This window comes from Desmodus rotundus, chromosome 4, assembly GCF_022682495.2.
Source record: "Desmodus rotundus isolate HL8 chromosome 4, HLdesRot8A.1, whole genome shotgun sequence".
NCBI classification, from domain to species: Eukaryota; Metazoa; Chordata; class Mammalia; order Chiroptera; family Phyllostomidae; genus Desmodus; species Desmodus rotundus.
Window position 1 is genome coordinate 98,897,253 of NC_071390.1, and position 21,836 is coordinate 98,919,088.

Consider the following 21,836-nt stretch of genomic DNA (forward strand, 5'->3'; position numbering starts at 1 on the left):
CAATAAAAAAATTGAAGAAAGTGAGGATATTTTAGTGTATTCACTATTTTATTTTTTTCAGGATTTGGAAAATCAGTTTATTTCTTAAAATTCTGTGAGTCAATGAGCCTTTTATATACCATTCTTATTTTTCTCTCTAAAACAACTTACGTCTGAATGCACGGTTCTGTCACAAAGGGTCATACAAACCAATTCTTCCAACTGTGTCTCTTACAACAAACTTCTTCGAGAAAGCCCATGTAACTTATTTGTATGTGGCTATTAATTAAAGCACTTTCTGGAAGACTTTGAGGTCAGCAGAAAACTTATCACCATGGTTCCCTTCTAGAAGCGTATTCACTATTTTAGACCAATACATCCTCAATGTGTATGATTACTAACAGTCACTAAAAACTGTATTTGTATTTGAAAGATAAATTATATGACACTTACCCAATGTAAGAACAAATTTTAGTCGTTCAGAAATATCCAAGCTCTGAAATAATTTTCTGCCCTAAATAAAATGGGAAAAGAATTCATGTAAACATTTGCATCTTTTTTTCTAGGGAGATCTTTTTCTTCAAAGCTGAAAATTATTTTATTAGGTACTTCTATTTCATTTTTGAAATTTTATTAGATTTTTAAAATTAGTTCAATTAAACAAAAATTATTGGGTACACATTTTTCAAAATGTTGCATAATATTTAACATTTAAACATTGCCTATATATGTACACACACACACACACACACACACAATCATTAAGTTTTAGTTTGATTTCAAGTGCTTTTGAGACCTACACACACCTGAATGTCCAGGTGGATACCAGGCTACCAGGAGTGTTACTAAGAGTCCAAGATTCCTCCCGGGAAAGATTCAGATTACCCTTTCAACTCCCCAGCTAATTCTTACTTATATATTATAATCCAGGCAGTCTGTTGTCTCTATTAAGAAACATTCCATGAATTCCTTTTCCCACAATGGTTTTAGAGTCATCCTTTGTTCTCCCAGAGCACCTGGTATATTTATGTTAAGACACATACATTATATTTTAATTGTTTCTTTATTAGTTGGCTTCAGGGGGCTCCTTGAATGAAGTCTGGAATCAAACCCTTCTGACTTCAATGATTACATGCTGAGCAAATATTGTGTGTCAAATTTGACATTCTACCACCACTTATGTAACTTGGGTAAATAACCATCTTAAGCCTCACCTTTCTCATCTATAAAAATGGAATATTTGCTGTACTTTCAGTAGGGGTTATATAATGTATAAAATGCTTAGCATTTTTTGCACATTGAAATGGCTTCATAAATGTTGACTGTTATTTTGTTTCTTTTATTATAACCAAATTAAAGTTAAATGACTTAGAATATGAAAGCTTAAGAAGAGATAGGATGGTTTTTATGTAAAGAATATGAGACTCCAATTTTTTAAAAAAGAAAAAATCTTTCTCAAATATTTATGAAATTAGAACTATAGGTTGGAGAGATAAAATCACCACTTTTCTCTCTTCTCAATCTCTTACATACCATATTAGCCATCTAAAAATTATATCATAGTCTAAAATCTTGATTTTGTCAACATCTGTTTAAAAACTTTAAATGGCCCACATCTTACATAACTACATACAAACTTCTCAATCTCACATTTAAAGTCTCCTGGATGCGACTCTAACACACCTTCAGTCTAAATGCCTGCTACTTGTCTACCGTGTGATGAACACGGCACACACACATGGCAGGTACACTTGGTTACCCGCAGCACAGTGAACACACTGCCTGTGTTCAGAGCTGTTGGCTTTGACTCATGTTATTTCCCTACCAGTAAATTTTTCTTCCTGTCTATCAAAATTCTGTTTATTCATTATTTCATTTTCACTCCTGAATGCTAATTTTGTGCATTAAAGAATTCCATTACTTTCTCTGAGGACACTGATGGCACTGTCCCACTGTTTGCTTGCTTCCACAACGCTAAGAAGTTAATTGCCAATCTAATTCTCATTCTTGGTGTGTGTCTTTTTCTCATTAATACTGATAAAGACATCAGGGCTTAGTAAAGACAGTTCAGTGTTTTGGTTAAGTGTACCGCTTTTGGATGCAGATTGATGGGTACAAATCTGCGCATTATATAGCTAGAAGAGTTTGCTTAACTTTTCTGTATCTCAATTTTCTCATCTGTAAAGAAAAAAAAACCTGATAAACTTAGTAAGACTGATGTGAAAATTGACTGAAATAATAGATGTAAAGAGATGTAATAGATGTAAAGAGCCAGATATTTTTCCTAATATCTGGCTCTTGATAAGTGCTCAATAAATATTGTATATTATTTTATTACAGTTATCTCCTAAAAGTTTAGCATAAGATTTCCAGGCATTGGTTGCTGTTTGTATGTTTTATTATCTTCATTCACCTTGCAGGGTATTTAGTAGGTTCTTTCAAACCACGGACTTTCTACTTCCAATGTTATTGTAAGTCAGATATTAGGACATTTGAATCTACCTTTCCCGTATTAAAAAATTTCTTTTAAATTTTTAAAGTATTTTCAATCTCTATCTTTTTGTGTCATATTCTGAGAGAATTACCTTCATCTTCTGTATTCATTCCTATGAGCCACCTATTTATGCTTTTTATTTCAAAATTACATATTTTTTCTTTAAACTCTTAGCCAATTCTTGTTCTTTTTCAGTAAATGTTCTTGATTCATAGTCTCTATAATTGTTTCGTGAGTGGCACTGTTTCCTTTATCTCTTAAAGAACATACACATTTATTTTACAGTCTTTTCAATGATGTACATTCTTCTGTTTGTTGTTTTCATTTGTGGAGGCCATCTCTAGATACTGGTATCTGTTATGTAAATACTCATATTTCACAAAGTTCTATGCACCTTTGAACTATGAAGCCTTCTGCGTGGCTGAGTGGCTGTAGTAACTTTCCAGTGAGCTTCTCCCGTTTTCTCAGAACTCTTAGTGTGCTGAAGGTCCCCTTTGTTAGTTGTTGGTATGCTATTAATTTATATCTTAATATTTTAAATCAAAGGGTTTGATGAGGCAGAGGGAGGTTTAAGCCTGTGTTTTCAGTTTGCCATCCTAATTAGACTGCCTAAACTTTGAGTAGCACTTAGAATGTCACAAAGCCCACGTGATGAGATTAATATTTCCTTTCTTGGTATTCGCACACATCTCTGTGTCTGTCTTCAAAGTTTATGGATTTGAATTCATAAGCTCCTTCGGCATGTGTCTTAATCACAGTTTATTCCTTGTTGAATTTGTCATGATGCCATGTATACAGTAAATAGTGACAAGTTGAATTACTCACATAAGACATACCCTGATCATTAGTAAAGAGTTTAGATGTAGGTGATGGTAATTCAAAGAAAAAAGCTGTATACTTTACATTTACATGTAGGTATACTGCACTTTCACAGTCCAATACAACTTTTCATTTTGTCTATGATTTTAAATAATAATGAGATTTATTATTATTTTATACCATTGAAAAGTAATATGGTCTGAACAAAGGATAGCAAAGAATCAGAAAATCCGACATTGCTCCCTTAGAAAAAGCACTGCCAATATGTAAACTACAAATGTTATTCTGCATACTTTAATATTAACAATAAAAGCTAACATTTATGGACTGCTTGCTTTGTAACACCCTACACTAAGTACTTTATATACATTATTTCACAGAATTTTTCCACAACTTTAAATATAGACACCATTGTCATTTATAGAAGTGGAACCCAAGCTTTGAGAAGTTAGGTTAGCTACCCTAAGTCACACAGCTACGCTTAGCAGCATCAGAATTCAAACCCAGCTCTCTCTGACTACAAAAGCTTATCTCTAAACTATAATGCTTTATTACCTCTGATGTCGAAATAATTCCTAAATACAAAAATGAGGAAAATAATGTCAATCTAATTCTTAAATATGGTAAAAATTAATGACAATATTTCCAAAATATCTTGAAAATTCCTCAGAGAACAGAAATAATAGATAAATAATAAAAATTTCTGCCTCAAAAGACTTCATAGTCCAGGCAAAGTAGGCAAATTTGACAAGTGCTATAAGAGGAAAGGGAGTAATAAAGATAGGAACCTAAGGCGAGCAGATACGTGAAGGCAAAATTGACAGATTGTTAGCTGTCCCTCCAAATTCATTCTCAACGTCCTTCTCAGCATTTAGGTGTCCAGCTGAAGACAACATTTCCTAGTCTCCCTTGTACCTACATGTGGCGGCATGAGTAAATTATCACTAGCGAAAAGTACAGAGTGGGCAATTGCAACTTGTAGATCAAATCCTTAAATACAGTTACCATGAAATAACTCTGCTCATTTCCTAATGGCCAAGAACATGGGGTGATAAAGAGAGCACTCTGGAAACCAGATGTTGAGAATGGTGGAGACACACCTGCCAGCCGAGATTTCTGCATGACATTGTGGAATGAAGCCCGCCCTCCCCGGCTGGACCGTTACACGAGGGAGAAAAAACATCTACGTACTTTAAGCTACTGCACTTTTACTTCCTTTGGTTTTAATTGCAGTTTAATCTCTACCCTAATAAATATAGAGGGTCTCTAGGGAAGACCTCATGAAAAGTCAACAAAGTGAGTCTTATAGGAAACATTAGGGAACAAAAGAGGACAAGATATTTAAGAAGACTGCCATAAAAAAAAAGAAGACTACCATAGAATGGAGAGAGCAAGAACATATCAAAGGATGTAAGCATTTTCAGTGAAAAAATATTAGAAAGTAACAGTACAGTGTAAAATTTTTATACCTAATATAAGTGTAAAAATTTCTAGAGATACCAAAATGGTATTATATCTAGTAAAATTTACATTAACAATTAGTAAAAATGTAAACATTTCTAGAGTTAACCAAAGTAACAGGCAAATAAAAACCAAATTGAGAATTAAGCCATTTCTCTTCATAATAGTCAATTCGCAAAGCAAAAACATATTAGGACTAGTTTTCCTATCCAAACATTATTCTAATAAACAATTTATTTTTATTATTTTAAAGTTCTTTATACATACCACACAAAGCTCAAATAAAATGATTCCCAGAGACCACACATCTGACTTGGGGCCAGAAGGCAATGGTTTTTCATTTGGCATATGGTCAGAGGTTTTGAAAATTCCTTGTGCAATTACCTCAGGTGCCAAGTATGATGGATACCTATAATGATGCATTAAAAAATTAATAATTAGTATGAACTCCAAAAGGGGAAAGAAGTAGAACATTTTATCATTGAGAACAGTATTTATTATTTTGAACAGTGGGAAGTCAAAAAACTTTAAAAATCTATAAAAAAACTAAGACTCTCCCTCTCTGTACTCCCATCACTCATACATATCTATGAATGTGCAAACTGGACCAGCCATCACCGCTGTCCCACAAGGCAGCACACCATACACACTACGCTGCACCCCTTCTTATTCACTTAAAGTACAGAGATCATTCTACAACAATGCGTACAGATTTGCCTTATTCTTTCTGAAAACAGCCAACAATTTTACTGTATTGAGGTTCTTAATTTACTTGACCAAATTCTGATGAAGAACATTTTGGAAGTTCCATTCTTTCACTATTATAAATGATGTTGAAATGAGTATGAATATTTCATTCTCCGCAAATGTATGTAACATGACAAATTTCTACATGTGGCACTACAAAGTCATACGGTATATGTATTTAAAATGTTGATATATATCACCAACTTACTCTTCCAGACTGCATCAGCTCATATTCTTATAAGCAATACGAGAGGGCGATGATTTCTCTTTACCTTCACTGACATAAATTTTCTTGAAAATTGCTTTAGTAAGGACTGTAGTGAGTAAATATTTACTATGGACAGAGTATTACTATGAATAAGGTATAGAAAATAAAGCTCTGATAAATACCTGTGCACTTACCAAGCAGCTTAAGTAAAGAATATCTTATTATCACTAAATGTCTATTTCTGCTTCTCCCTAATTGTGTCTCCCTGGTATCCCCCCAAACTAGAATTTTGACATTTATAATTTTCTTACATTTCTTTACAATTTTACCATATATGTGTACTCCTAAGTACATTTAGTCAAACATATTTCTAAACTTTATATTACTAGACAGTATTCTTTTGTGACTTGTTTTTTCAATGCACATTTAGTTGAAAGTCATCCATACTATTGCATATAGCTATGTCATTAATTTTTACTTCTATTTTATGAATATATCATAACGTACTTATCTATCCTAATATCAATGGTTATTTAACTTGTTTGCTGTTTTTTAAATATTAAAAAGTATTGCTCCGCCCTGGCTGGTGTGGTTCAGATGCTTGGAGCGATGCCCTGTAGACCAAAAGGTAGTGGGTTTGATTCCCAGTCTGGGCACATACCCAGGTTGCTGCGGGTTCAATCCCCAAATTGATGTTTCTCTCCGACATAAATGTTTTGCTCACTCTCTCTCCCTCCCCTTCACCCTTCATCTCTTTCTAAAAGGAATGAAACAAATGTCCTTGGGTGAGGAGAAAAAAAATTAAAAATAAATATTATAAACAGTGTACTATGTACAGTGTATATCTGCAAAAGCTTCCCAAAGGGTATAAACCTAGAATTGAATTTCTACGCTATTTTTAACTTTTTTGATATTGTGAAAAAGGTTTTTTGAAAGGCATTGATTCAGTTTGTATTCCCACTAGCAAAGTATTACATTTCCTATTCTTTAATTCTTCCCCAACACTTGATAGTGACAGGCTTTTTAATATTTGACAATTTGGTAGGTGAGACCTAAATATCATTGTGATTTTAATTTGTATTTCCCTGATAAGAAGACTGAGGCATGTTTTCATGTTTATTAGATATTTAGGTTTGCTATTCAGTAACATGCCTGTTCAAGTATTTTTTCTTTATTTTTTACTTTCAATATTATTTTGTATTTAAGTTTCAGAGATACAGCATGGTAGTTAGATAATCATATATTTTACAGAGTATTCCCCACGATATTTCCAGTACACACCTGGTACCACACAATGTCTGTCCAGAAGGTATCCAGCCACATAATGTGAAAACTAGAGACATTTATTGAAGAAGATACAAGATACAAGAAACATTGTAATAGGACAACGACATCTCAGTCCCCTTCAACGTAGGCACCTTGGGGCCTCACACAGTTCTGCCAACTGCAGCATGATGTTCCTTCTGCTCTGGTGCAGAAACTGCAGGAGGAATTTTGGTACAACGTTTCACGCCAAGATCCTGCATCAAAATCTCGGACACAGTAGCTTTTGGAATCCCCAGATCAGCTTCTAGTTCTCGCACTGTGAATCACCGACCTTTGTTGATTGCAGCCTGTACATGTTCAACTTTCTCGGGTGTTCTGCTTGTTGCAGGCTTTCCAGAATGTGGTTCATCTTCAACAGATTCTCGGCCATCTTTGAAGTGTTTGTGCTACACTTTTCTTTGTGCAGCACTCATTGCATCATCCCTGAAAGCTTCCTGAATCATCTGAATAGTTTCTGTGGTGGAATGTTCAAGCTTAACACAAAATTTGATGCAGATTCATTGTTCTCCTTGCTCAGTCATTTTGAATGTGATGGCCACACAGTACACATGCTCACTCAACAGCGTCCACCACTCCCCCTGACCAAAGCAGTGAAGTTGTCATTGTTCATAAATGTACATTCCAGTCCACTTCATGGCTGCCAGGTTATATGGACATCACACAAACCATTCTCTTTATATTAACAATGGCTGGGCTGTTTCTGGACAGGGCTCAGGCATAGTTATTACAATATTATTGACTATATTCCATATGTTGTACTTCATATCCCCTGTGTTTGTTTTTTAACTATCAATGTTTACTTGTTAATCCCTTTACCTCTTTCACCAAGTTCCCCAAGCCCCCTCTATTCTGGAAGCCAGTCTGTTCTCCATGTCTATTAGTCTGTTTCAATTTTGTTTGATTATTTTGTTATTCAGATTCCACAAATAAGTGAAATCATATGATATTTGTCTGTCTTTGACTTACTTCACTTAGAAAAATACCCTCTAGGTCTTTATCCATTTCTCTGTTAACTTGTGTTGTGGTCCCCAATACCACCCCCACATTTAGAGATTCACCAGGACAAATAAAACTCAGAATACAGATGTGCTCACAGCCAGGATATCTTTTCCTGCATTTTCTTTTCTTTTTTTTAAATTATTTAATTGTTGTTCAATTACAGTTGTCTGCATTTCCCCCCCCACTCCCCCCCACCCCATCCAAACCCACCTCCCACCCCCTTGGGTTTGTCCATGTGTCCTTTATAGTAGTTCCTGAAAACCCTTCCCACCACTATCCCCTCCCCTCTCCCCTCTGGCTATTGTTAGATTGTTCTTAATTTCAATGTCTCTGGTTATATTTTGTTTGCTTTTTACTTTTGTTGATTATGTTCCAGTTAAAGGTGAGATCATATGATATTTGTCCCTCACCGCCTGACAGCCAGGATTTATTACAGTGACAGAGCAAGAATATACAGCTGAATCACAGGGAAAAAAGACACACAGGGAATCTGGAGGAACCTGTATATGTAGGTTTCCTTAAGCTCGCTCCCTCCGGTCAGAGGTCACATAGAACACACTCTTCCCCAGCAAGACAAATGCAGAAACATGTATGCAATGCTCTGGCCAGGAGAGCTCATTAAAGGCTCAGTGCCCAAGGTTTTTATTGTTAACTGGTCCTATAGGCATCTTCGGCTTAGCACACATCAAAATTCAAGACCCCCAGAAGGAAAGTCATTGTTCTACATGAACCACATTCTTTACACAAGCAAGCACAGGAAACCAGCCTTATTAGTTTGGAAACCATGGGATCAAATGCTTTTGAAATCGAAGTTCCCATGTGCTAACAAGGACCAACTATGCAAGGAGGACCTAGTTTCTAAGGATAGTTATGACATGCTTGCTATGTTAACCCTTACTCCATAGTTGTTTGTATTTCTGTTCTGCTTTGAGAGAGTTCTTTATAATTCTGGATATTAATTCCATTTTCATTCATTATGACTTAAAATAATTTCTGCCATATTCTGGCTTGTCTTTTCATTCTATTTCTGGTATTTGTTTATGAATCAGAAGTCCTTATTCTTTCAAATTAATTAATCATTTTTCCCATACTTAAGTGATTTTTTATCTTGTCAAAATGAGATATTTTCTAAAAGTTTGATAATTTACCTTCCATATTTAAGTTTCTTAGTCCAACTGGAATCATTTTTGCATATGATGAAAGGTACAATTTTATCTTTATTCAAACATAAGTAAGCATTTGTGCCCTGTTTCAGATAATGAACATTATTATACTATTTTTAGTCCATAACATTATACAAAATCACTGATAAATGTTACGACAAGCCCTCCCAACACACATATACTCTTTAACTGATCTTCAGGAGTGTCTAGGTCCTTTTCAGATGTTTGTTTTATATATATACACATATTAGAATTATCCTATAATCTCTCTCCCTCTCTCTCTCACACACACACACACACACAGTTGGAATTTCTACTCAAATTAAATCAAATGTTGAGACAGGTTAGGGAGAATTGGCCTATTTCCAACACTGACCCTAACAATCTATGAACATGATAGATCCATATTTATTTAGGTATGTCAAAAAAGGTGCATTTTTTCCACAAAATTATTGATTATACCTCATTAGATTCTTGTTAACTATTTCATATTTTCTGCTGATTTATAAATAATTTTTGGTTTAATTTTGTATCTAGCAACCTTGCTACACCTTTATTCTAGTAATTTTTATGAGGACTCTTGAGTAGTTTTTATAGATAATCGGTTAATAATGACATAAAACAACAGGATGACACATTTAAGAATGTTATAATAATAAATTTAAAATTATAATACAGTAAGTAAACCTTGTACTTAAACATTTTATGTGGTATCTTTGAGAAGTCGTAGGTTAATGTCAGAGTAGCTTACGACTCAACAAAAGCGGCAGTGCTAAGGGAGCAGAGTTGGGGGGCAAGGAGGGCTAACGGGAGTGGGGGCAGCACTGAAGGAGGAGCAACAATCATGGGCATGTGACGGAGAGTACATGTAGCCCAACGAGGCAAGAACAAAGAGTGGGGGGCATATGTGGGGTAGAGGCAGAAGATCAGGCTAGGAAGAAATGTGGGACTTCGTAAATTGTGTTAAGAAATTTGGATTTTTATGCTTTGGCGCTACACTGTTCACCTTGGTGGCCACTAGCCACACGTGACTACTGAGCATTTAAACATGGCTAGAATGATTTGAAATATACTGTAAGTACAAAAGTATATACTAGATTTGAAAGACCTGTAAAAAAGAAAAAGAATGCAAAATATCTCATGTTTTGAGATATTTTTTATATTGATTACTTATTAAAAATATAATTTTGGGATATGTGAGTTAAATAAAATATATTCCCAAAATTAAAAAATGAGAGGTCCCTAAAAAATCCTGAAGTGTATAGCACTATAACTTAAACAGCAATGGATTTAACCATTCATTACAGATTTGGTAGAATTTGTCTATGAGTCTGGTCTCGGTATCTCCTTGAGAAAGGCAACTTTTTCTACACTTCTGTAATTGGTGTTTTCAGATTATAAAATACTCTTTGGGAATTTGGGGAATTTGTATTTTCCCTCCAATCAACCATTTCATCCTAGTTATTCATGAGATTTTGATATTGTTTAATTTCAGTATATTTCGCTGAAGATAAATATCAGTATTTGTCAAGTGCAGGGTAATGCTTAGGAGAAAAATTCAATGGTAAAATATAAAGAAATTGGTAAGAAAATCATATTACATTAAAAAACCTTCCTATAAGACTACAACTCTTTTTTTTCTGATAATTCATGTCATGAATAATACCATGGACCTGAAGTTGATCTGCTGGGATGGAAATTATTTCCCCTCAGTGGTCCCCACAGTATTTGATTAGTATCTTTCTAACGGTTCTCTAGTGACTGTCAGCAACTTATTTTACCTGTTCCATATTTCATGTAACAGGCTGTACACAACATGTGATATTATACTTTTGAGGTTTTTATGTTTATACTTTTTAATATACAAAAGTTTACCTCTCATATAAATAAACTCCTTGAGAGCACTGGTCTATCATTCATTTTTATAAATCCTCGGCCACTATCAATGAAACTTAAATAAAAGATATGCTCAGTATATTTTTGTTAATAAAAAGAATATTTATTGTATTTTTAATTGAATTTATAGGGGTAACACTGGTTCACAAAACCACACAGCTTTCAAGTGTACAACTCAACAGCACACCATCTGCGCACTGCACCGGGTGCCCTCTGCCCGAAGCAAAGCCTCTTTCCCTTTGTCTCCCCATTTGTCTCCCCTTTGCCCGCACCCACGTACACCTACCCCCTTTTTCCTCTTGCTGTCGCCACGCTGTTGTCTGTGTCTATATGTTGTATATACATATATATCTTTTGCTTAATCCCTTATCAAAATGCCAGTTAGGACTGCCTTAGAGACAACAATTTAAAAAGCAGATCATACATAAGAGGCAGACCTACTAGCAATTGTTAAATTTGAATCTTGCTGACCGGACACAAAAGGAAAGATAATAGCTTCAGAATGTAAGTGCAAAATGAGTGAACTTCTGCTCTGTCTGCTGCGTGTGTGCATACCCCTTTCTTCATTTATTGTCAAGTTCAGTCCTGAGCACAACCACCTAGATACTTTTTCTATCTAGATTTTCCGATTCAATGATATTAGATTATGTCACACTGCAATAATGATGTTAATCAAAATATACTTAGTTATATGTAACATCTATGCAATAAATGCCATGCAAGCACTCACTCATTACTTCCATTTCTCTTCCTGTGTGTTTCTATAGACACCTTCTCACAGAATGATTGTCAATACTTCTTATTTACTTGTAAAATCCAAGCCAATTAAGTTAGGGAGTACAACTTAAATTTAAATGGGCAAATCCGGTTTTTTTCTTTCATTTTAATATCATGAGAGTGATATTAACATTTTCTTTTAATTTCTCCATGTATTTCTCTCATACAAAATTTGTATTAGGTCATTTTACTCTAAGATATTCTATTGCTCTTCTAAAGGAGTATGGGATATCTCTGCAGACAGCTGAAGTCTAGTGGAAATAATACCAGACTTGATACAGTAATGCCTGTGGTCTACATTTCAGTCCTGGCACATATTCTATGTATGATTTGGGTTTCTTAATCTGTAAAATAGAAATAAGTATGCCTACCTAATTAAACTATTATAAATATTTGTGAATATATATGTGTAAATACATTAATAAAACTAGAAAATATGTCACAAAGGCAATGTTGCACTTTATCATCATCGCTATAACATGTCCAGAAAAAGTGGCCATTTTTAATCCGATTTCCAGCACATCTAATCCCCCAAATAATAGTATGAGTAGGAAACAGTCAAGCAACAGTGTAAGGAAATTATCATACCTAAAACCCTGACCAGTGAGCTCCAGAAGCATAGAGGTAGCCCTTGCTTCAATCAAGGACTGATTAAATTAATAAAAACGGGCCCTAAGATTGCTTTTTAATGTAGAATATCTCCTTTTAACAAGTATCTTTTCTTTAACATAGCATTTTAACACTGAAAGAAAATTACCAGAACTTTGCTGTATGACTGGTGAGGTAAATATAAATGGCTTTCATCACCTGTTTGAAGTTTTAACAACGTATTAAGCTACTGGCCTGCTAAAATGAATGTCCAATTCTAACTCTTTATAATATTTTGAAACAGATGTTAACATTTTACTTTGTTATTCCTCAATATTTGTCTTTTGAATCAACTGAAAGCTTCTTCTGGTATAAATATTTTCTTTCATGCCTTAGCTTTTTGATCACTTTATTTTTCCTGGCTGATGTTTCACCTTTTGCTCTTTGATACTTTCTGGTCAGACCCTTTGGGTCTAGGACTTCAAAGTAAGCCAGACCAAAGGGCAACGTAAGACCAGTTCCACCCAAGCATTTTAATTCAAAAGTAGTTCAAAAGTGCTTGATATGTTTTAAGAAAAATCACTTCCTTTTTTTCTATTCATCATCATAGCCTAAAGGACCTTTAAGTAAAAGGCAAAAAATTAAAGTAATTCTTGCTTATGTTATGTTTTTGGAGTTCTGTCACACAACTTAATTTAGACAAAATAAAGGAGCAGCAGGAATCACGTTTACTATAGCTCCTTAAAGCTACTTCAGAAGGTAATTACCGCATACGATGAAGATACTAGAGCTTTACTGTGAACTTATTTCTATTACATTCGAAACTTGTTCTTAAACAAGTAGTGAAGGCTATTTTTACAAAATACTGTTTTAGTGCTCGTAACAACAATTATTTGTTGCCTATGAGCACAAGTTTTGAAATGCAGAACTTTAAAATTATGAATTTATGTACCTTCATAAGTAGGCTATCAAAACAAACAAAAAACCCCCAATAAACCTTGAGCCTCTTGAGGACAGGAACATACTTTATTGATTTTGTATACTCAGCAGGCAGAAGAGAAGGTGCTCAATACATATTTTCTTAATAAATAAAGCAAAGAATGATTAAACAGTTTACTTTATTTATTTTTTCAATTACCATTTAGTCCTCTTACACACCTCGCCCCTCCCCGCGATACCCACGGTGCTGTCCACGTCCATGAGTCTTTTCTCCTTTCCCTGGTCAATGTCCTAACATACCTAGTTTTGGTAAGAAGCCTATAATTTAACTTTTAAAGATAAAAGGGTAATTTATAAATGAGATCTTTTTTAAAACATATAATTAACTTTTTAAGCAGAAAAATACTCCATGACTCTGACCCACAATTCTCAGTAATAAGATGACAAAACTGATTTTATAGAGAGTTCAAAACAGCAAAACACAAATGGATACTATTAAAAACAATCACCCAATAATTGAAAAATATGATAAAGGTTCATGGCTTATATAGTTGTATTATATCAATATTAATTTCTTGGTTTTGATAATTTATTTGTGTTTAGTAAAAAGAATTGTTACTTTAGGAAATACAAGCTAAAATATTTCGGGGTAAAGGCCATTTTAGGTACTAATTACTCTTAAATGATTAAAAATATATTTATACACACACACATATGTAGGAAGAAAAGAAAAGAAAGAGGCAAAGCAAATGTAGTCACATGTCAATATTTGGGGAAGGGTGTGCAGGGTTTCTTTGGACTAGTTCATAACTTCTATGTACCTCAAATGATGTCAAAATTAAACACTCAAATAATAAAAGAATTATTATTTAAATGTTTAAAGAGCAACCACACAATAAAAATAACACAAAGATCTACGTCAAAAGCATACATTTGAGTACAGGATGAAAAAACAATTCTTTTCTTGGAGGACAACATAAACCTGTATTTCTATATGAGAGATGATCAAATAAAGCTCTCAACTTAAACACAGACTTGCAGGTGTAGAATCTATCCTATCACCCCTGACATTTACAATGACTTGAGTCTTAAGATACAATTATACCTTTAAAAAGTAGGGAATTAAATTCAGAAGCAAAGAAAAGTAATATGGAAGCAATTTTTCTCAGTCTTTTGAGGACATTCATAAGAATCTTGTCAGGATTCTTGCTTCACATTTATCTATTTCTGAATTAAATAAAATTAATTAGTGAACAATAAAAAGTAAGCAAGGTCAATAATGTGTCAGCCTGTCTGCCAATTCAATGAAAGATTAACATCAGGGAACTTTCGGGTGCTGGGAAAATTCATTGTCTACTCTTTTAAAAGTAATGTCACAAATAATTAACAGAACATACACTTTATCAAAGATTACAAAGTTTAGGACAGAGCTCAAAGAAAACATATTCTTACCCAATTGGAAAATCAACATCATCACCATGAGCTGTCATGTGGTAAAGTCCAAATTTAGACAATTTAACATGTCCCTACAAAAATAAAGGAAAAAAATCACTATGAAGTATGTTAATATTACTGGCAGGGAAAATTATCATTATACATTTTATAAGTAAAGAAACCATCATATAGTCAGACACATTAGAATATATTTATCATAATTTTATTAAAAACTATTTCCCAATATTTGAAGTCTGCTTTATATTTCTTAAAAATATAACCTATGTATGTACATATGTACTTATATGTATGTAAGTGTCATATACATGTACATATATATGTATGTCACACACAAACATAAAAATGTTTGCTGTTTATATTTTCCAAGCTTTTTAACAAAGCAAAAAAAGCAAAAGTCTTCTCATTTGCCTTGAATCCTTGCTTAGAATATTTTGTGGTAACTTTCACAAAATATTTTATTTCAGTGAGTTGCAATTCCATTCACAACATTATAATTTAACCCTGCCATAGGAGTTCTTAACTGAAAAGAGCAGGCTCCAAATCATCAAGATACTAGTGAACCTGCTAGATTTCGAACAATTTTTGATATTGTTTGAGAATAATCATAATTATCACAAAACTGAAGTTCCTAATAAAAGGCAAATATATTTTATAAGTCTCTTAAATTTTCCCTTTTCTAGATGTTTAAGATAAAAAATTAAGTTGATTTCAAAATTAGTTTGTTGTTTTTCCTCAGAACTTTATTCCCTAGAATTACAAAACATTTATATTTTAAAGCAATTCACATTGGTTAGGTACTCTACTGTTATAAATATGAAATTAATAAGCACCATTTTCTCTTTTGTGATTTTTAATGTCATAGGGTAACTGTACTAAAAGTCTGGAAAAGAATCAGAGGAAAAGAATGATCCTATTTTCACATGAAAACTAATGAAATTATGATTATTCCTGAAAATATACCACCTTGCAACCTATAATTCTATTAGGAGGGTTGACTAGCTTCTTATTACTCTCTCATAAGATTTTCAAGTGTAGAAGCATCACCACCCACCCCCCTAAAAAAAATGAGCTATGTATGAACAACTGGAGAATGGGGACTAACATAAAGAAGAGGAAATAGGGACAAAGAATAAAGAGGAGAAAATGCAATGCAGTTGTGCTATGAGAAAAGATATTCTACGTAAATTAAGAGGATTTCTTTAGATAAAAGCAAATTCAGAGGAGGAGTGGATGAAGAAGCTAAAATACATACTTTTTTGGAAAACAATGAAAGAAAAACAGACATGATGCTAGAAACTGACCCTTAGGAAAAAGAGAACAATGCATGTGAAAACACATGGACTTATATAACTTGTACTTGTTTTTTTATAATATCACGAGTACATCTTTTCATTATGAATATTCTGAAAATATATTCTTATCCTACCCTCTGATTACCTGAGTGGGTCTGATTTTGGTAGTTTTCAATCTCAAATAACAAGCAAATATTTAATGTACTCTTTGGCAATTACCTTTCTGTCCAAAAGTATGTTATGAGGAGACAGTGCCCGATGTACTATACCGTGTTTGTTCATATACTGCAAGCCCTGGAGTACTTCAAATGCGATGCACAAGACCTTTGAATAGCTACGAAGGAAACAAAAAAACATCACAGATCAATTAAACAGCAGGTATAGAACCTATTTTGATTAATGAAATCAGGTTTTGTGACAAAATTTAAAGTTATTTTTATTGTTCCTCCTCTATTCAGAGAAAAGAAAGTCCACATATTTTCCAAAATATCCATTTGTACATATTTTGAATTTTATGACGACAAAAGTATTCATCTGACAAAGATCCTCCAGTTTACTAAAGGCTACTCTAAAAGCACATTTGTTCTTTCCAGGAAGAGAATTTTGGCTTTTCCAAATTATCAGGAAATATGGCAGAACTAAGCCAATGAAAAACATCTTTCTTGCTCAAGACAAAAATAGTCAAGTCCTTGAAAAATAGCTACAGTATATTTTATGGTAGATAGACACGACCTTACTATCCATACTGATCTACAGAGCAACCTACGGTACTTTATGATTTATCAAACCTTTTCCCTTACCTGTCATCCCATTTCCTCTCAGCCATCTTCCACAGGGATGCCCAGTTTCTTTCTCTCTCCCCCTCTCAACTTTTTTAAAAATCGAACATCATTCATGTAGGGAGTTAGAAATGATATACAAAAAAGTAGGGGAGACTCATTCAAACTCAGTGCCCGACCCAACAATATTAACATTTTGGTATAGGTTTCCTTTCTACCCATTTTTTTATATTTTGAATTGAGTTTAAAAAATTGATTAATATTTGCAGGTAACCATTAAATATAATTTTTAAAAGAGGTATAAATAACAAGTCAAATAACAAGAGACATAATAGAATTACTAAAAAATAGTCCATTGAAAAGCAGACAACAACTACAGGAAAGAAGGACAAAGACAAAAGGAACAATTGGAAAGCAACTAATAGGTTTTAATTCAGATGTATCAATCATTATATTAAATATAAATAAACTCATCAATTATAAAAGGATTATTAGAATAGATAAGAATTAAAACATTTATATCCAGACTACCAGAAACCCACACTAAATTAAAACAAATTAAAAGTACAAGATGAAATAACGAATCACCAGTCGTCATGGGTGTGCGAGGGGACAGACTGACTACAAAGGAACAAGGAAACTGTGCAACGATGGATTCTCCTCTTCTTCATTTTGTTGACGGGTTCATGACTGTGTCTGTGCATCTGACCTTCTGCAGGTCTGAACTGTATATTAAAAGGGTAAATTTTAAGGTATGTACATTATATCTCAATCAACTGATGTTTTTAAAAAGTAGGGTAAATAATATATTTTTTAAAAAGTTGTAACATGACTCCCTCCTCTAAAAAAAAACATAAAAAAGAACCAGAGATGAAAGACCAAAATCCCTCTCCTCTCATCCTACTCTGACTCTCCAGAGGTAACTACCTTTAGAAGTTTCTGTTTCAATTTTCCTGGTGGTTAGACTTTTATTTAACATAATTAACTCTTTGTTAATTGTGCACAATGATAAGATTAATATACTTCTACTTTTTAATAATATAAATAGCTACTTATATTATTTTTATCTTATCGTATTTGATAAATGAGATTTAAAAAAAACCTGTCCTTCTTTCTTGAAGGCTAAACAAATAAACAAGTGAATACATAGTATCACATGTCGTGATTAAATGCTAAGGACAAAAAAGTAGAGAAGAGAGGCCTCACTACAAAGGCAATATTTACACAGCCATCTAAAAGAAGTCCAAAAGACATGCAGCTCTCTTGGAAACGTGTGCTTCAGGCAGGGGGCTTCATTATTTTCTCATTCCACTGTGTCTTGTTGGAACTACGGTGTGCATACGAAGATTGGATCTGTTTTCTTTCTGTTTTATTTCCCATGAGCATGGCCTTCAGCCTGATGTGCCCTATTATTTAATTCCTCTAGTTTTTCCTTTCATTGGATCATGTCCTTTGGTTATAAATATGCTATTCTTCTGAGTCTCTCTAAGGACAATTAGAATTATTTTATTCAGGAAGCAAAACTGTGTCATCTTCATTTCCTCTGGTTAATTTTTTTTTCTCCTTTGTTTTTTTTCTCTCAAACTGATTTTTTCCCTCAATTGTCTGGTAATTTCTGATTATCAACCATATTTTAAAATAAAGCAATAAATTGATATGCTCCATAAAGTTTGTAAAAACACAAAAAAGTTACTATTCATGAAGAATGTTTATTAGAACCGACCTGTAAACTATTCCTCTTTATCAATAGTATGTCCCATATTAAAGTGCCACACTGCCAGCTCTAAGCAAATAGAGAATGTGCGAAACAAGAACAATTTGGAATTTTAACAGAGTTTTCATTAAGGTCCTCAAAAAATAAATCAACTATGTAAAGGAAAATATTCCAAACTTAAAACAACTATAATTACATTGATAAATACATGAGACTATGAAAGAATGCAAACCCTCCCCTCCTAAAAACAAAACAAACAAACAAACAAAACTTTCCTTAAGATTGGTTAACAAATAAAACACAACCACCTAGTTTTTTGAGCTTATTTGGTTCTGTGCTATGAGTCAAATCTAAAGTAGTAATTCTTCTTGACCTTGTTCTTTTCTGCCCTCTCCTCTCTCGCTTCTTCTCTCTCTCAGAGACAAACTTCATAAAATCTTAAAAGCTGGTGTTATATTTAGCTGTGACACTAGAGGACCTCAGTTGCACATTATTTCAAAACAGACATCTTTCTCATGAAAATTAAAACCAAACCTTTAAAGTGATTTTCTTTTCCCATTAAAAGAGTTCTAAAGCAGCTGGACACAGAAGACGATGTTCTATTTTCTCTAATTGCTTTTGCTAATTGATTATAAGATGTAATTGGAAAATATTTGCAGGTCACAAAGCACATTCATGCAATTTTCAAGCTGATGAGCATACACATTGAAATAGCTTTTAAAAACTCAAACAAAAAGCTGAAGCTCATGGCATAGCTTTTCTCAGCTATTACTTGAGATGACATATACATCATACTTAATGGACTTAGAACTCTTCAGTTCAAATCAGACAGCAAATCAGATTTGCTTTCTAACTTTTTGTACTTTTAATACTTAATTTTATTTAAAAATATAAAGTAAGTTATAAAGAAGAAAATATTTTATATAATTAGAAGAGATCAGTATTTGTGAGATATTGCATATTTAGTTGTTTTTAAAGCTTTAGTTTTTAAAATTGCAAAACATGTGTATCATAAAATCACTTAAATATCATTTTGAAGTAGCTAATACAATTATAGAGCAACAGCAAAGTAAAAAGAAAATTACATGCCCAGTAATTGTAAGTTACAGTTTAACTCAAAATGGACTGTAGAAGAGAGTTAGGTTGAAAGTATGTGATTTACACAATTAAAATTACTCATATGCTGAAAATGTATCTCTCCTTCTAGTCTCTTTTTCACATTGAACAAAGAATGAACCACTGTATAATAGGTAAAAATATAATTTCACTGATATCTTGCTAAAATTGTGAATTAGACTAAGTTGTTCAGACAGATTCCTGCAATTATTTTAGCTCAAAAATACCAATACTTGTTAGTATTTGTTATTTGAATTGGGTTCACATTAAATCTGTATATTATCTAAGACAACATCTTTATGAATTTGAATTATTCTATCCAAGAAAAATAGATGTATTTCCATTTGTTCAATTCTACTTCAGTGTCTTTCAGGAGACTATTTATTATTATTTTAAATAGTTTTCTGAGGCATAAATGATAAACGAAAATTATATATAATGCACACAATTTGATAAGTTCGGACATTTGCATACACTCATGCAACGATCCCCACAATCAAGGTAGCAGACACATCCGTCACCTCCAACAGTTTCCTTGAGTCCCTCGTATGCGTGTGTGCAAGGGCAGAATAATGAATACTGTAAATACACGTAAGAAAACCCTAGGTAAAAATCAGTGAGGATAACTAGTTTTGTCAGACTGAAAACATACCACATAGATTCTCATTTATAAGCCAAATGTCCATTGACAAATGGATAAAGAAAATGTGATATATACATACAATTAAATATTATTTGGCTTAAAAAAAAAAAAGAAAATCTTGCCATTTGAAATGACATGGATGGACCTGGAGGACACTATGCTAAGTGAAACGCGCCAGTCACATATGGATAAATACTGCACGATTCCATTACAGGAGGTGTCTCAAATAGTCAAACCTATAGAAGCAGAGAATAGAACGGTGGTCACTAGGGGCTGGGGACAGAAGAAGATGTGAGTTACTCAACTGGCATAAAGTTTCAGTTACGTAAGATGAATCGGTTCTAGAGCTCTGCTGTACAACACAGTGCCTGTAGTGAACAACAGTGTACTGTGCACCCAAAAATGTGGGAGTGGGGGCTGGGATGTGCACAGGAGGGCAAAGGGGGGAAATTGGGACAACTGTAATAGAATTAACAATAAAAAAATCTTAAAAAATTTGTTAAGAGAGTGGGTTTCATATTAACTGTTCTTATAGTGTGCAAAAATAAAAAAAAAGGAACACAAGGAAACTTGGGGAGGTGATGGATATGGCTATTATCTTCACTGTGGTGAGGGTTTCATAGGGGTATGCATATGTCCAAACTCAACAAATGTATACAGAAAATACTTGCATTTTCTTTTATATCAATTATACTGCAATAAAGATGTTAAAAAACAAGAAATTCCTATAAACCTCAAACCATCAGTGCTTTGTTTTTCAGTATTTACAATGTTTCCAAGAAGAGATATTATTCAGATCGAAAGAAATAGAGGCAAAGAAAGACAATGAGGGGTCAGGGTTGTGAGATAAACTTGGAAGGCCCTCCTGTACAGGTGGTAACTAAACCACACATGCTATTTCCTCACGTCTGTAATCCATGGTATTTCTGAGGCCGCTCCACAGGCCAAAATACCCATCCTGTCAGCAAACCATGGAAGGAAACACTTCTGGATTCTGTAAGTTCAAGATGTTCTTTTACCTTATAAAACCTCCCACACAAAGTTTCATTTTGGTCTAAAACTTTCCTTACTTGGTATCAGCCCAAGACAAAACGGTAAGGCAGGAGAAACATAGACAAAATATAGTTAGCTACTGGGAGATTTAAGGAATGGAGAGAAAAAATAAATATTCATGACTAATGTTCAAATAATAACACAAGGATAAAACTATGTTATCTTTAATCTAAACTTTCCTCCATAACTTCAAGACAAAAGAGCTCAACTAGTACATAACTTTTAATGATCCACCAGTTTATAATCACAAAATTTGGAGAGGGGATATTTTCAGTGAGGCACTGACTGATGTCTTTGAGGCTCTTAATTTGCCACATATCACTTACTAAGTTTCGTTTAAAATACTACAATATTTTAAAAAGCGATTTTTTTCCTAAAGAAAAAAGAA

General features: G+C 33.5%; 1 protein-coding gene across 5 annotated transcripts in view; it reads right to left on the minus strand.

Annotated features, from left to right (window-relative positions):
• Window positions 1–21,836, minus strand: part of TBCK (TBC1 domain containing kinase) — a 196,666-nt gene that overhangs the window by 142,660 nt on the left and 32,170 nt on the right. For all 5 annotated transcript variants that reach the window (XM_024574746.3, XM_024574745.3, XM_053922135.1 and 2 more), the window contains 4 exons: window positions 16,363–16,477; window positions 14,849–14,922; window positions 5,021–5,162; window positions 433–493 (listed from right to left, as the gene is read on the minus strand). In XM_024574746.3, the coding sequence (XP_024430514.2) occupies window positions 433–493; window positions 5,021–5,162; window positions 14,849–14,922; window positions 16,363–16,477 (392 nt within the window). The remainder of the gene's footprint in view (window positions 1–432; window positions 494–5,020; window positions 5,163–14,848; window positions 14,923–16,362; window positions 16,478–21,836) is intronic.